Source organism: Phalacrocorax carbo, chromosome Z, assembly GCF_963921805.1.
Source record: "Phalacrocorax carbo chromosome Z, bPhaCar2.1, whole genome shotgun sequence".
Lineage (NCBI taxonomy): Eukaryota > Metazoa > Chordata > Aves > Suliformes > Phalacrocoracidae > Phalacrocorax > Phalacrocorax carbo.
Window position 1 is genome coordinate 62,440,079 of NC_087548.1, and position 15,722 is coordinate 62,455,800.

A 15,722-nucleotide genomic window follows, 5' to 3' on the forward strand; every position below is an offset into this window, starting at 1 on the left:
TACCTTTTCAACACCAGACTTCAAGCTATTTCCAAGAACAGGATTATTTATGTCTTTCTGAAAACCTGAAACATTTTAAACACTTCAGTAGATAATGTTGGATACTTCACACACTTCATAACTGCTCAGTTCTTCTGTTTACTTTTTTAAGAAACCATATTTAAAGGCATGTTTTTAATGTTGATCTCATTGATCCCTTTGAGTGGCAGGGACACCAGTTTGATTTTCATGTAGTTGTATAGAAAATTTGATCTCCTGAAGGAACTGAAACATATCTGTACCAGCTTGCCAGATCAGTTGAATTTATTTTGATAAAATATGATTAAGTGGATCGGTATCAGGTTATGTAAATTTTATTTACATCAAAGTGGTTATTCCTGTACTGTTTGTCCTTAAAATTTAGAAGGATTCTTACAGTACAGATATCCTTCTGTTCATGCAGAGATTATTCATCTTTTAATGCGAAGCTTAACTGAACTGTGCTAGTCATAGTCTCCAGTAAATGCACAGATGACGGGACAGTGCAGAAAAGACAGTTGCTTGCCCCAGTTCTGTGACATTTCTGATACCGATGCGAGCACAGCTGGTGGAAAATGGTGTTTCTGTGTCTCACAGCAAATCCTTTGTCTTGCAGGGCTATAATCCTCAGAGGACATGCTTCACTTTCATCTTGCAGTTTTTCAAAGACAGTCTCAGCTGTTAATTATTGAGGCTAAGGGTTATGAAATACAAAGTACTGTTCAGTGGCTTTGTAAGGATGCAGCATGGATGCATTCACAGGCTAGATAGCTTTGAATGCTCGTGTACTTCATTTCTATATGTAATTTCATAAAATCTTACATTAACAGAGAGCACCTCAAAGTAAGCATGATGCAGGTTCCCATGATACAGAGAGGCAGAATGAAAGTCAAGGAGCAGCAGAAATCAGCATGGCAACTAGCAGTACTGGTCAGGTAAATTATTTTATTTGTTAGTATAATTAAATACTCAAAATGTACAATGCTTATATATTGGTATGTATCTTGTAGTGTTTGTATGCCTGCTCATTGTAAAAAGATACGTCTTTCTTCTTTCCATCTATATGTGAGAAATTGCTTGTATTTATAGGAAGGAAATGTTTTAATAAGATGAAGTATATATATTCATTGATGCGGGGAGCATTTTTCTTTTGTTTAAATGATTAATGAGCCTAATGCTATCGAAGAGATAGTAAGAATGACTACAGAAAACGTATTTTGTTGGTGAACTGTAATATTAGCAGTATGATTAAATTATGGAAAACTTCAGATTTTCACTTTGGAAATTACCACTGAAATATCAGTGACTTTTAAAAAAGAGGAGGACCAAATGGCAGTTTTATCATTAATATTTCTTTAATACTGTATAGATAAAGCTTTGAAACAGTATTATCAATGATGTTATCTCCTGGAAGTGGGCTGAAGGGTTATTTAAATGCTTCTAAATAAACTTTCATTGCTGTTCCTTTTACTAATGAAATATGTTAGTGGAAAATTTTGAGGGGTAGAATAAATTCTTCACTTGTCTTAAATATTTATCAAAATTTATTACTTCTCTCTTTGGCTAAAAATACTTCGATTTATTTACCATGTGCTAATGATCATTCCCTTCATGATTTCCAACTGTAGCTGAGACATTCCCACTAGTAATTTGGGTTCTTAAAACTTCACACTACAAATCTAATAGTTGGATTCATATGCAAAATACTTTTGCTACTCCAGGGAAGGAGAGTTATTGAAATCCTTTTGCAAGTGTCTTGTACAAGAAGATATATGAGAAAGAATAGTGGTTTGACTAGAATATTTCACTTGATTAAACATTAAGTAGAACCCATAACTTTGCTTTTGAAATATGTTTGATCACCATTTGGAATTAAGTTCTGTCAGCCATATCTGAGCAATTGCTCGAGGCTCTGACTCAAATTATTATGACAGCTTTATTGTTTGGGAAGAAAATAGTTCAGTGCTGCTTTGGGGCTGAAAGCGTAATGTATTTAAATAATTGATGCATTGTGGCTGTATCATCCATCTTCAGTGTATGAATCAGGAGTTATTCTGGACAACAGATATTTTTCAGGGAAGGAAGGAAGAAGGGATTGTTGTATCTTGGCAGACTTATGCAAGTGAGAGATTCCTTCATACTTCGTTCAAGATCTTACGTTGAGGATTTCTACAATTTTGGACTTTGCCGTATAAAAAAATGTATAAAGCAGCATATTCCTTCCTCCTGAAGGAGGATAGATCTCTAGGGAGCGGAATCTGTGTTGAGACAGACATCTGGGGATTATTTACTTTCAGTGCAAGTCCAGACAGAGAACGTTTAATGGATGGGGCATAACATTTCTGATAAACCAACTCAATATACTTTGAGCAGTCACTATTCAAGTGAGTGCAAAGGAAGTTTTAACTAAATCATTTGGTTCTAATTGGTTTTGTAGTCATATAATCAATGTTAACTGAAACACTGCCAACTGAATCCCGGTTTTTTAGGACTCATTTATGTGCTTTTCTACACCATCTTTCAGCTGTCTTCTCTTTTCCATTATGCTCACTATCCTGCTGCTGAAGTAAAATTTTTTTTCATACCTTTGTTTTGCAAGTTTTTTAAAGGCATTCAGTGAGATTGTCTATTTTGTTAGAAAATGTGCCACAATATAGGGAAAATTCCCTAATTGATGGAGTCAATAGCAAGTGTAGTAAAACAATGAGTGAAAGACAGTAAAGTATAAAGGAGAAAATGAGATGAAGTAGGCAGGTAGGTTTTGAAAGAGAAGGTTCTACACCAGAAGGGTGCACGTAAAATCTCCTGATTTCCTATTTTCTCAGATGAATGGCTACACACCTTGCACTAGTTCTTTCACATCTTTAGGAGACAGTAAGAAAATGTAGTTACACTTTATTTGGGCATCCCGGCATCGTCAAAGCAGCAAGGCCACATGATGGCTGAGGAGATAGTTGTCTGAATCAAAGGTGATACAGTTTTGGGGAAATGATAGGCAAATTTTGCTATTTTTCTCTGCATCATGGCCAGTTTTAATAGACAGTGCTCCAAACTTACATCTCTTTTACCTCCTTGCATAAAATGATTGTACTGAACCTAATAACGGAGAATTCTGGCACGTACATTATGTTGAACATGCAATCCTCTGAATGTACTTTGAGGTAAATATGATATGAAGGAATTGCTCAATGTAAAAATCTGGGAATTCATTCCCATATTCCTAGCACCACAGAGATAATTTGAGTGAATAATTGAGAAAATCCAATATAATTTTCATTCTTTCATTCAAGCGTTAAGATTTTTATTTTTTTCCTATACTCAACAGAGAAAATAAGGGCTTGTTTAGATAGGAAATACATATTAGAATAAATTTGTGATTTAAATCATTCTAGTTATACTCTTTTAGAATAATACTTATTCTGGAAAATGCATGAAATGTTCTGGATTCAAATGGGAGAGTGAAATGTGTATAGTAATGTCTGTTTAAATATTCTAGTATAACTAGAATTCTTTTCTGTCTAGACTAACTTATTCCTACCTTTTACTAGTAGTCTCTTTCAGCTTTAAATTTAAGATTTGAACAGTATGAACAGCAAATACTTGAAGAATATTTTTCATCTTTCTATATGGTGCACCTAGAAAAAAACATAGACATTATTCCAGTGTCCTTCATACAGTTTTCTTCAGTGTGTTACATTTTTGTTGAAGAAAATTAATACTCATTGATGCAGATAGCTTGAAAAAGTTATTTTGCAAATTAAGCTAATAATTGCATGTTTTTAGGTTTTGTAGCGGATTAGCAAAATACTGGCAACTACCTCAGTACAATAGTGTTCTGCTTCTAAAACTGTTCACATTGCAAATGTATTTTTAAGTTCCTCAAAGTGAATGGGAAGGGAGGGGCCTAATAAGGGAAACTTCACAGGTAGGAAGCAGAGAAAAAGAAAGCGAGAAACAACAGAAGTAAAAAAAAAAAAGGCAGAGTGAATGGATAAAAGATGGTAAAAAATGAAAATATACAAAATGGATTAAAATATTATAGACTAGATTATACTCTTATTATAATAGATTAAAATATAATCTATAGAATCGGTTAAAAGATGCTAATAACTGGATCTTGCTAGTCCAGGTAGGAGCATGCTATTTACAACAGTTTCTAGGAAAAGTACAGGAAATAGTGACAGTTTTAGAGCTTTTCATTAAAAACCGAAATAGATTCATCCACTCATTATTTGCTTTTGATATGGACAAACTCAAGTAGGGTTACTCCTTGTCCGGATGAATCTCTTCCACTTGTCAGTTCTTGCATACCTGGTTGTCTTCTGAAGATGTAGAGACTTATTCCTGTGCACTACAAATCAGACATAAAAGTTGAGGCTTTTTTTTTTCCTCTCTGTAAAAATTATAATTTGATTCGTTGCGAAGTCCCCTTATCCTCCTTGTTGTTGAAAATAATAATTATAAAATAATTCAATTGAAAATACAGCTCTATTGAGACTTAATTTCAGGAAAAGTGGTTAATAAAACCCAGTTTAACTGTGATGTGTAAGTTGTGTCAGGGCAGAGAGAACCTAGCAACAGAAGTAAGTTGACAGTTCACTACTATCAGTATGATTTCATGATCCAGTTCTGAAACCGAATTAGACAGTGGTTGTTTTTTCACTCAGACTTTGCTTTATACTGAATTGTTTTTTAAATTTGTAGGGTTCTGCTGCTCGAATGGACCACGAGACAGCCAGTGTTATGAGCTCTAGTAATAACTATTCTGTTCCTCGCAGACTGACAAGTCATCTGGGTACCAAGGTAACCGAAGATTACAAACCACAGGTCGCTAATGCTACATTTTTACTAATACAATAAACTCACTGTTTCTGCCAATAGTACTAATATTAGCTGAACTATCTATCCACTCATAGTAATTTTATGGAGTTGAAATTTCAGAACATTTTTTCAACTTTTAAAATACATGCACAGAAATCTTTTTTTTTTAAACTCGTTGGTTAAGCGAGAGTTGTTACAATAAGGAAAAAATTATTGCTAGAAATTACTAGATATCTAAAAAGCTTGTGATGTTGATTTATAGTCTACGACAAAAACTAGCCCTTTTAAGAACAGTTCCTTGAATACTTTTGCAGAGTCCAAATCCACAAAACAGTTGATAGAAATTAGGGGGGGAGTGTGGAATGTAAGCCCTTCACAATGGTAAATGTCTGTTCACAGAAGACTGTGCTCAAAGTCTATGTTCAGCATGAGAGGAGAGGGGAAGAAAAGTGCAAATCCGTAACACAGAATTGATTTAATGAACCACTGGAGTTTATACTGACTCTGGAATCACCAGCGGTATAGACGGTATAGATACTATTGGTGTTGTGCTGAGCACAGTCTTCTGGGAAGCTTGACATAGTATGAATAACTTTGGGCCTTAAAACAACGGTATAATGTTGTAACTTTGGTCCTACACTGTATGAGTGATTCAGATGGGGGTGACATCAGCTAGTCTGTCTCTGCAAGTTTCCATTGCAAACTGTACAATTCCCAAAAGCAGCAGACCACAGGAGAGCCCTTGAAGGCAGGGAAAGAGACTGAGCGTGGACAGATACAGAAAAAGAAACAGGTTGAACTAGGTGTGCTGTGGGCTAGGAAAAGCTTAGCATTAACGCATGAGAAGGGAAGGTGGTAAAGATTCTAAATAGAGGAATGCACTTACAGATGCAGAAACGGATGTGTCTGTGGGCAGTGTGTGTATACAGAGAGACAAATTTTTTTGTTGTTTTTCCTATACTGTATTTGCCATAGCGTGGAGACTGGATTCTGGTGGCTTCTTCAGCTTTATTTGCTGGCAAAAACTTCACCTTCCAAATCTAAATAACACTGGATTAAAGCTCCCACTTGAAATATTTGGCAGGAGTCATGCAAAAAGCAGATTAAATTCACTCTCCTGTAAGGATACACATAGTTTGTTTTAATACTATATTTGATTTTTCCCAGACCAAGAAGACAGGAACTCCAAACCAGGATGCTAGGCTGTCATAAAATTGGCTGCAGGACTATTTCAGTGGATTTTGCATGTGATCATACAGTTTCTCAGATTCTAAGATTTCTATTGCTTTAGCAATCCTATAGTATTTAGAAAACTACATGTTATCAGACTTGCTGCTTAGTCTACCCACTGCTAACCGATTTTTTTTATAACTCAGTATTTGTACTCATCTTCAGGCACATTAGAGTTGTGTCTGAAGAAACCAAATAAAATCATTAATTGGTCTGGTAACTTGTGCAAAAATCTAGTTATTAGTAGAAAACTTTGTCTAACAGTCTGAAGTCTCATTTCTTCCTTAATTGATAAGTTCTAAAGAAACACACACGCTGCTACTTCACAATTCCCTTTGATAGTTTCTTTACGTTGTGCTTTGATTTTGAATGTTCCTGTTTATCTTGGCTTCAGGAGTATGGGAGTTTCTAGATAGTATCTAAAATCATCCTCTACATCCTGTTATTCTACTAAAAGTTCACTAGAAGAACCCAATGCATTTCTTTATCTAAAGCTATTATTGAAGAAAACAGAATGGGAAAGACAAACCAAATAGTGCATTGACCACTGTATTACACGACAGCCAAGGGAATCACTCAAAAATTGCTATTTTTAAAATGAGAACTTTGGTTACTCCAAGTTAAATGTGTAATGCTGGGTTTTCATGGCTTGATTCAATTTGACAAACGCTCGGTATTTTATACATATTAAAAGAGATTTTGTTTGCTTTACTGGTTTTGTCCCTGTAAACTTGAAAAAGTGTTAATTTCTCTCTTGAGTTTTGCATTTGCTGTAAATACTTTGGTCCATATGCAAGTCAGTCATCATAGCAAAAAATAATTAGTTAATTTGAAATAGTTTTAAAGAAAAACTGTAAAATAGATGGATGGAAGGGTTTTTTTACCACAATGTAAATTAAAATTTCATGTAAACATTCTTATCCTTTGTCTAGAATAATTGTATTTAATGCAACATAGCAAATAGTTTTTCATTGAGGAGCATCTTTACATGAAAGTGTGATTCATACAGAGCATATTTTTTGAGGCAGAATTTTAAATACATTTTAGACTTATCAAACACTTTCAGTAGTATGTTTATTTAATCTTTTTGTACAATGGAAATTTAGAAGTCTGCCATTAGTCTTGTAGATTAATACAGTTATATACAGCTACCACCCAATTCTAGCCATTTAACCAGTAAGTGAATTTTTTTAGGATTATGAATGCTGAATTATTAATAGTACTTAGTTATTTATAAATAGCATGATGTTTTGCATGATTAGGTAAGGTTTTTTTGCTCATGCGTACCATTTAAATTTCATTTTAATTTAATTTAACATGTATTTTTAAAATGTAACTGTATTTTTAAAATCATTTGACCTGCAGGTGGAAATGGTGTATTCATTATTATCAATGCTTGGTACTCATGATAAAGATGACATGTCAAGAACATTGCTAGCAATGTCTAGCTCCCAAGACAGCTGCATAGCCATGCGTCAGTCTGGATGTCTTCCTCTCCTCATCCAGCTTTTACATGGCAACGATAAAGACTCTGTCTTGTTAGGAAACTCTCGTGGTAGTAAAGAGGCCCGTGCCAGAGCCAGCGCAGCGCTGCATAACATCATTCACTCCCAGCCTGATGATAAGCGAGGCAGACGGGAAATCCGCGTGCTCCATCTTTTGGAGCAGATCCGTGCTTACTGTGAAACGTGCTGGGAATGGCAGGAAGCACATGAACAAGGCATGGATCAAGACAAAAACCCAAGTAGGTTCTGCAAGCCATATAAAAACATTTCAAGGATATATTGCAAACAGTGAATTTACAGAAAGTACAACTGTAATCTGATGATTTATTGCATGTATGTGAGTTCTCGTATGTATATGTGTATGTGTGTCTTTTTTTTTTTTTTACCTTGAGGTAGTGTTAGGAAATAGTATCTGTTACAGATATGATGACCTATTTATAAACTTGTTATTTAAATCACAGACTTGGTGTGCTTTCCAGGTAAGAATTCTAGTGTTTTGTATTTGTCATCTGTAAATTAATATTGAATATGTACTCATATTTTACATTTTAATGGATAGTGACACATATTTACATAAATAATCCCAAATTGCTTTTAATGCAGATGTATTCAGGAGATTGCACATTTTGCTTAGGAGATGGTCAGAGAGAACAAATTAAATAATCTCATTCTATTCAATATCATGTGAACTCAGCACTGGTGAGGCCGCACCTCAAGTACTGTGTTCAGTTTTGGGCCCCTCAGTACAAGAAGGACATCGAGGTGCTGGAGCGTGTCCAGGGAAGGGCAACAAAGTTGGTGAAGGGTCTGGAGAGCAGGTCTTATGAAGAGCGGCTGAGGGAGCTGGGGTTGCTTAGCCTGGAGAAGAGGAGGCTGAGGGGAGACCTTATCGCTCTCTACAGCTACCTGAAAGGAGGTTGTAGCGAGGCGGGGGTTGCACTCTTCTCCCTAGTAACAAGCGATAGGATGAGAGGAAAAGAGGAAATGGCCTCACGTGTGCCAGGGGAAGTTTAGGTTGGACATTAGAAAAAAGTTCTTCACCGAAAGGGTTGTCAAACACTGGAACAGGCTGCCCAGGGAGGTGGTTGAGTCTCCGTCCCTGGAGGCATTTAAAAGAAAGGTAGATGTGGTGCTTGAGGATATGGTTTTGTGGTGGACTTGGCAGTGATAGGTTAGCGGTTGGACTCAATCTTAAAGGTCTTTTCCAACCTTAACAATTCTATGATTCTACAATTATAATGTTGTATGTAAGAAATATTTCAGTATGAAAATACAAGAGAATGGGCAATGTAAGTGAATAACAGTTTTCTCAGGGAACAGATAGAAACATGATTTAACCTTCTGGATTGCTTAGCTGCTTTTCTGAGTTGAGGGTATTTTGTAAGTACAGGCGTCTATGACAGACGCACTACTGATGTCACTGGGCTCCGTCATGGGTGTTGGAGTTCGCCACAAGAACCATTTAGCAGGAATGGAGCTCTGAACAAGATGTACCAGTATCATGTGTGGATTAGCCAGAATCTAGCTCACAAAGTTATGAACTTAAAAACTTCTTGTTTATGAAACAAAGGGTTTAATTAGCCATTCATAAAGACATAAGAACCAAAGAAACAGCTTCACATTAGGTGGTGTATTATTTAATGCCACCAGAATATTTAATCTTATTGATTTGGTTGACTAAGATTAATAATTTTCAAAAACAAGATAATTTTTTTGTACTGGGAGTCATATTTCTTAATACATATGTTCAGGATTCTCTCTGATTTATTTTTCAGCATCAAATATATTTCTAGTACACGCATCTGTTAGTAACATTCTTAACTAATTGATCATGGATTACTGGCAAGATACAAACCCTGAACAAAACCGTAGTTGATTTATTTTAAGATTAGATTTACTTTGGAAAATTTATAATCTAGACAAAGATCATCTAGGGAATACTAACTGTTACCTGTTTATGAATCAGTGCCTGCTCCAGTGGATCATCAAATCTGTCCTGCAGTGTGTGTTCTGATGAAACTTTCATTTGATGAAGAACACAGGCATGCAATGAATGAGCTTGGTAAGACCAAATGTATTTCACTGACTTCTTTTGAGAAGCTTGCTGGAAACGCTGACACTCCTTGTGTACCTCACTGGATATATGGGGTTTTTTTACTACTGGTTTAAACAGATTATCCCTCTGTGCCAGTTGTTGCCCTCTTAGTGGTGAATGCAATTTAAATTAACCAGACCATTTCCCAGTGGATAAATAATTAGGTCCGTTACCTGTTTTTTCTGGCATGAATTGTGAATTTTGGAACAGTATGATTATTTTGGAAATACTTGCAATTTTGGAAGTATTGGAGTTAGAATGGAGACTACTTTCCAGGGTGGGAGACTATTTGCTAAATAACCTTTTATGTAACTGGTGTGGGTTTATCGGTCAAACATGATTTTGGCTGGGTGGAATTAAAAGATGAGTGTGCTTCTTACTTGCTCATAATTCCTCCTGTTCCCATTTTCTCCTGAAATCTCATGTCATGCTATCATACCTTTCAGCTGCTACTAAGCACAGGATTCAAGATCCAGAGTCAGTATTTAAAAACTTAATTACCTTCCTCAGCCTTCTGGTTTTCAGGTGTTTGAGATTTTTTCTGTACATATAAATGCAATTCAATCCTTGGTATATATGTACCATACTTGTGATATTAGAGTACAGATATTATATATTTTCTTATATGTTTTTAAAGGAGGTTTGCAGGCCATTGCTGAACTGTTGCAAGTGGATTGTGAAATGTATGGACTTACGAATGATCACTATAGTGTTACTTTAAGGAGGTATGCTGGAATGGCTCTGACAAACTTGACTTTCGGAGATGTGGCAAACAAGGTAAGAGCAGAGTTTTAAACATACAGTAATTTCAGTTTACAGCTATGTTTGAATTGTAGTTCTCAAGAGAGGTGATGAAAATCTCCAGGATAGGATATTGAGTTTGAGCTCAAGACAGAAGTTCAAAATACCTCTATCATTCCATCTTGTTTCTGACAGAGCGCACCACAAACTGAATGTTACATCATGCAAGTATAGTATCATATGAAATTAATCACTGTTAGTTTGTCACTGAAAGCAAGGATTTTATCTACTGGCTTAATTTTTTTTGAGCATTATATTAGTATAGCACATAATGATTATGGGCCAATAATTACGGATAGTGACAGATTTTTCTGAGGATGTTGAACTAAAGCTGCTAATTGAGTCAAATTTTGTAAAGTTGTCAGTTATCTACAATACTATTACTGCCTGATGAAATTTTGCAAGCCTCCTCAGGCTGGAACTTGCTTTTAAATATTTGGAGCATATCTGGCTCATAATGGTCACTACATCAAATAATTGTAAAAGAAAATAGCTTCCCTAATTTCTGGCCTTGCTTTCAAAAGATGGCAAGGTTCAATAATTTTTGGCCCCAGCGTTTGCCAAGCTATGGATCTTAAAATAACTTCATACTGAGAAGACTTTAATCTTTCTACTCTTGGAGAAGACATTTCAGGAGTGAATGGAAATAACAGGCTTCATATAACTCACTTTTTGTTTCAAGTTTTAGACAAGAGTAAAGCATAAATCTTTGCTGCAAATTACTTGCTTCCCAAAATATTGGCTCTTTACACCATCCAATCAGTAACTTCTGCAGGGTTGGAGTTACTGGGTTTATAGCATACACTAAACTACTCAGAGATGTAAATGTGCATGCTGTCCAGGTGATGAGTAGTACAGTTCTAAAAAATACGTTGTTTCTTAATAATTGTTAATTATGCTTTGTCACAATTTCCAATGTAAGCCTTACAGTTTTTCGAACGCTATTGATTCTTGAAAAGTTTATCTTCAAATGTCAGAAATATTGTTATATTTGTGTCAGTTTTAAATATTCAGATTATTTTTCATACTATGCTTATTTGAAGGGAAAAAAATACGATCATGAGACTCAATAGACAGTAGGTAACAACACGTTGCCAGCTCACAGGTGACTTTTATCTGGCACATAGTAATGAAGGCTTCTAAGGTAGTACAGTTCCAGATCAAGTCCTAGACCTGTTGTAAAAAATATGACATTTAGCACAATTTTACCACTTACATATTGTCCAAAATAGAAACTGATAGTTATGCTTAACTTTTTAGTAGTTGTAAACCAAATATTTAGTGTTGGCAACGTATTTTACTAAGCTTTTATTGAACTTCAGATAAGATTAGCTTAAAATATCAAAATGTTGTTCAGAAGCAAGCCACCTAACCTGTCATTTAATACTCTTCACTTTCTTTTTTAATTCTGATTCCTAACAGGCTACGTTGTGTTCTATGAAGGGCTGCATGAGAGCTCTTGTAGCCCAACTGAAATCTGAAAGTGAAGACTTGCAGCAGGTAATGTCCTTTTGAGAAGGAATATTTCTCTAGTTCGGACATTTCCATCACTTTGCATCCCATGAATTTTAACACATTACATTAAAATACTGTATTTCTGCTCTCCTTTCCTAATATTTACCTTTCTTATACTCATTCTTCCTCACCACCTGTTATTTTTATACTTGAATTCTGTCATCTTCATAAAGTGTATAGTGTGCTGTGCATAGCCAGCCTTTTCTTTTTTAAGATCAGGCACTCTCTTTGAAATACGCTTCATTCATCCCAGCCTGATTTTTTTTTTTTTGGTAATTGTTGTTCTAAGTCTGCCTGAACTTTGATGCAAAGTTTGTACCTGTACTCATTCCACAAATCATGACATACAACTTTCTTCTTGTAAAAATACTAGCTGTGGGTCATAGTCTGCTTTTTTTACCAAAGCACATATAACACATGGGCTTATAAAACTCACTTTTATGACCCTGATCTGTTAGTGGAAGTGCCGTTTTAAAGATAAGTTTGAGTGATCTTAGATTCTTTAATTTAGTTTACTAGTGATAATGCTAATGGACTGGTATTACACAGAGTGTTAATACAATATTGTGGCTCCTCCTACAGCTGCAGCAAGTAAATAGGGGAATAATAGCAGAGGAAGCTGTATTTCAAGAGAATCTGCATTTGACTTGACAAGTCATACATAGCTACTCTTGACACAAGAACCTCCCAAAGAAGCTTTCTAACTATGAGCAGTGTTCAATGTGACACCTAAGTGTACCTCTTCCAGTGGCTCCTGCTGTATAAAGAAAACAGCTAGAAAATAAAGTCTTTAGGAAGTGCGTAGGGTGATCCTGAGAGTTGAGGGCACAGAACAGTTTTTCCATTGGTATGGAACTTGTTTAAAATTATTAAATATTAAATTACAATCTATTTTAATGAAATATACTTTAAACACACTGGAACAGCTTTTGGAAGGGAAAACACTGTTTTTCTTGCAGTTCAAGTGAATCATCAAATCAAAATCATCTGGAACAATTTTAGGTAAAATTGACTTTATCTCTTAAAACACTGTTCCCAAAATATTTTCTCAACTAAAGGAGAAGCTAGCTAGTTATGATTGAGAAAGTAATTAGAATTATAACAGAGGTTATTGAGTAAATGCTCTGATTTGGTATTAGGGCAATAGTAAGTGTATAGTATACTTGAAAAGCAAGTCATGGACACATGGGCCCTCTGACGCATGGTGTGTCTCCAGCCACTGGCACATAGACCGCACATATGCACAGAGCAGAAAATTCCACACACAGGAGAAGTTACAAATCGGATTTAGTAAGAATATGGGACAGACTGTGCTTATCAGGCAAAGGGCATGACCAGACAAGCATATCAGCCAGCTGACTGTTTAGATGCAGCTGTGCCTTTCTGTCCCCTTATCCCTGTCTTCTCCCATGCTTGTACCTACCTGATTCACCTAGATCCATCCTTTTTCCTGCCTTTGGAACCTTTGGGTCTTCTTGTCCCATAAGAAGTCTTCTGTGGTCCCAGAATGTTCTTCCCCTGGATCCCATAAAGTGTCCCGCTTCCCTAGGCCAGGGCTCCTGGGCTGAGCTGACATGCATCAGCCCAAACGGTGCAGAGAGCAGCTCCCATTGGCTTCCCTGAATGGGTGCCACACCTGGGGCTGAGGGTCTCCTGGGAGAGCTCTGGAAGAGCCCAGACAGGGTGCCCCCTCCTCTGAGCCCTTCGTTTGGGTTCCTCCCTGCCTTTGGGCTCCTGTGCTTCTCTGGGCACATTGAGATGGGCCTGTGAGGGGCTGATGGCTCCTGGGGTGGGGCTGGGAGTAGCCAGGACAGGGCATTACTGGCTCTTCCATCTGCCACTGCTTCCCTGAGCTCCCTCATGTGGAGCAGGGGAGCATTCATCATGTACTCTAACAAGCTTATGCACTTTTGTGACAATGAGAGCATCCATAGATAAAAGTTTTCTATCAGATACATTTCATGAGGGATATACATGCTTACTGCAGCCTGTAAATGGATGGAGTTTAATATGTAATGACTGTACCATATAGTGCCAGTCTGTCTGAGTCTAGCTGCTGGGAACAACATAGCCTGAATGGCTTAATCCTCTTCTATACTATTCTGATGGTAAAAGACACAGTGTATTTTTAATAGACTTTAAAGAGCTCTATAAACATTAATCAAAGTAGTCATATCATCTGAGAAACAGCAAGCGTTATTGTTCTATTTTACAAGCAGAAGAGCTGAGAAAAAGATGATACAAAGCTCTGCTGAGATTATTTAAGTCTAGTGCTGACATCAGAGTAGAGCACAAATCTGAATTTTGGGGCCAGTTTTTCAACCAGTGTGGAAAGCAGGGAACCTTTTTTCAAATCTTTGTTTTCAGTACCCACACACAAAAGCCAGTACCTTTAATCAGACTTCATACTGAAATGTTAGAAGGCTCTAGAAAGGCAACACAACAAAAAGCAGATTTTAGCAAAGGGCTAGTGCAGTAGCTGAACATGGCCACTGTTAATTAACCCGTAGCATTCCAGAAATCCAGGAGAAAAGTCTGATAACCTGCTAAAGAAGTAGCTATATTGAGATACATTCTTTTTCTTTTACATTTTGCAGGTCATTGCAAGTGTGTTGAGGAACTTATCCTGGCGAGCAGATGTAAACAGTAAAAAGACTCTAAGAGAAGTTGGAAGTGTGAAAGCATTGATGGAATGTGCTTTAGAAGTTAAGAAGGTATGCTGTATAAATGATTGACATGCATTTTTGAGAGATAGCATTTATTTTACACAAAGCAGAAATATTGTCCTTTTTAATAAAAGCAGTTGGTCAAATATTTGGGTGTTTTTGGTAACTTACTTTGAGAAAGAGAATTGCTTTGAGTTAATATGGCAGCAGCCCACAATGTATCAATGACATCTCAAAACTACTAGTATTTCTGCAATTTTATTTATGAGCATTGACAGCTTTTGCTCTTCAGTTTAATGAGCTGTGCTGTTGCAATAGCCGTTCTGATAATTTTGCAATTTAATAAAAACCTTTAGAGTTAATTGATAGCTACCACTTCTGTAACTTTCTAGATCTATTTTTTGTATCCAGACAAGGTTATATTCCATCGCAGATTCCCCTGCCAGTTGGTCTTCAAGCGATTTTTACCATTATGGCAGTTACCAAGTACTGTGGCACATATTTCTGAAAACTCTGGGGCAAGCAATGCCAAATCCATAGCTGAAGGAAGAAGCGAACAAAAGTATTTATGTGTGCACCGCTGCCTACATCTAGCTTATCAGCCCAGAAAGCAGAAATTGGAACACACGTAACTCCCTGAAGCAAACTTTTGTATTTCTGAGAGCTTGTGATCAAAAACCTCTCTAATTTTGTTATTTTGTTATTTTCCTAGGAATCTACCCTAAAAAGTGTTCTGAGTGCCTTATGGAATTTGTCAGCACACTGTACTGAGAATAAAGCAGATATATGTGCTGTTGATGGTGCTCTTGCATTTCTAGTCGGCACACTGACATACCGGAGCCAAACAAACACTTTAGCCATCATAGAAAGTGGAGGAGGAATATTAAGAAATGTTTCCAGCTTAATTGCTACTAATGAGGACCATAGGTGGGTATACTTTTTCTGAAAAACTTCAGCAGTAGACAGTTTCTATGACTGAGTCTTAATATGAATGCATGTATTAAGTATAGTAATCAAGTACAGTTAATTTTGAACACATTTAATAAGGCAAGTACTTCATTTACATAACAG

The 15,722-nt window shown here is 36.4% G+C and overlaps 1 protein-coding gene across 4 annotated transcripts in view; it reads left to right on the top strand.

Annotated features, from left to right (window-relative positions):
- Nucleotides 1-15,722, top strand: part of APC (APC regulator of WNT signaling pathway) — a 103,257-nt gene that overhangs the window by 74,542 nt on the left and 12,993 nt on the right. For 3 of the 4 annotated variants that reach the window (XM_064439247.1, XM_064439249.1, XM_064439248.1), the window contains exons 8-15: nt 849-953; nt 4,723-4,845; nt 7,435-7,813; nt 9,541-9,636; nt 10,307-10,446; nt 11,893-11,970; nt 14,583-14,699; nt 15,364-15,578. In XM_064439247.1, the coding sequence (XP_064295317.1) occupies nt 849-953; nt 4,723-4,845; nt 7,435-7,813; nt 9,541-9,636; nt 10,307-10,446; nt 11,893-11,970; nt 14,583-14,699; nt 15,364-15,578 (1,253 nt within the window). The remainder of the gene's footprint in view (nt 1-848; nt 954-4,722; nt 4,846-7,434; nt 7,814-9,540; nt 9,637-10,306; nt 10,447-11,892; nt 11,971-14,582; nt 14,700-15,363; nt 15,579-15,722) is intronic. The other variant, XM_064439250.1, reaches the window with a different exon arrangement.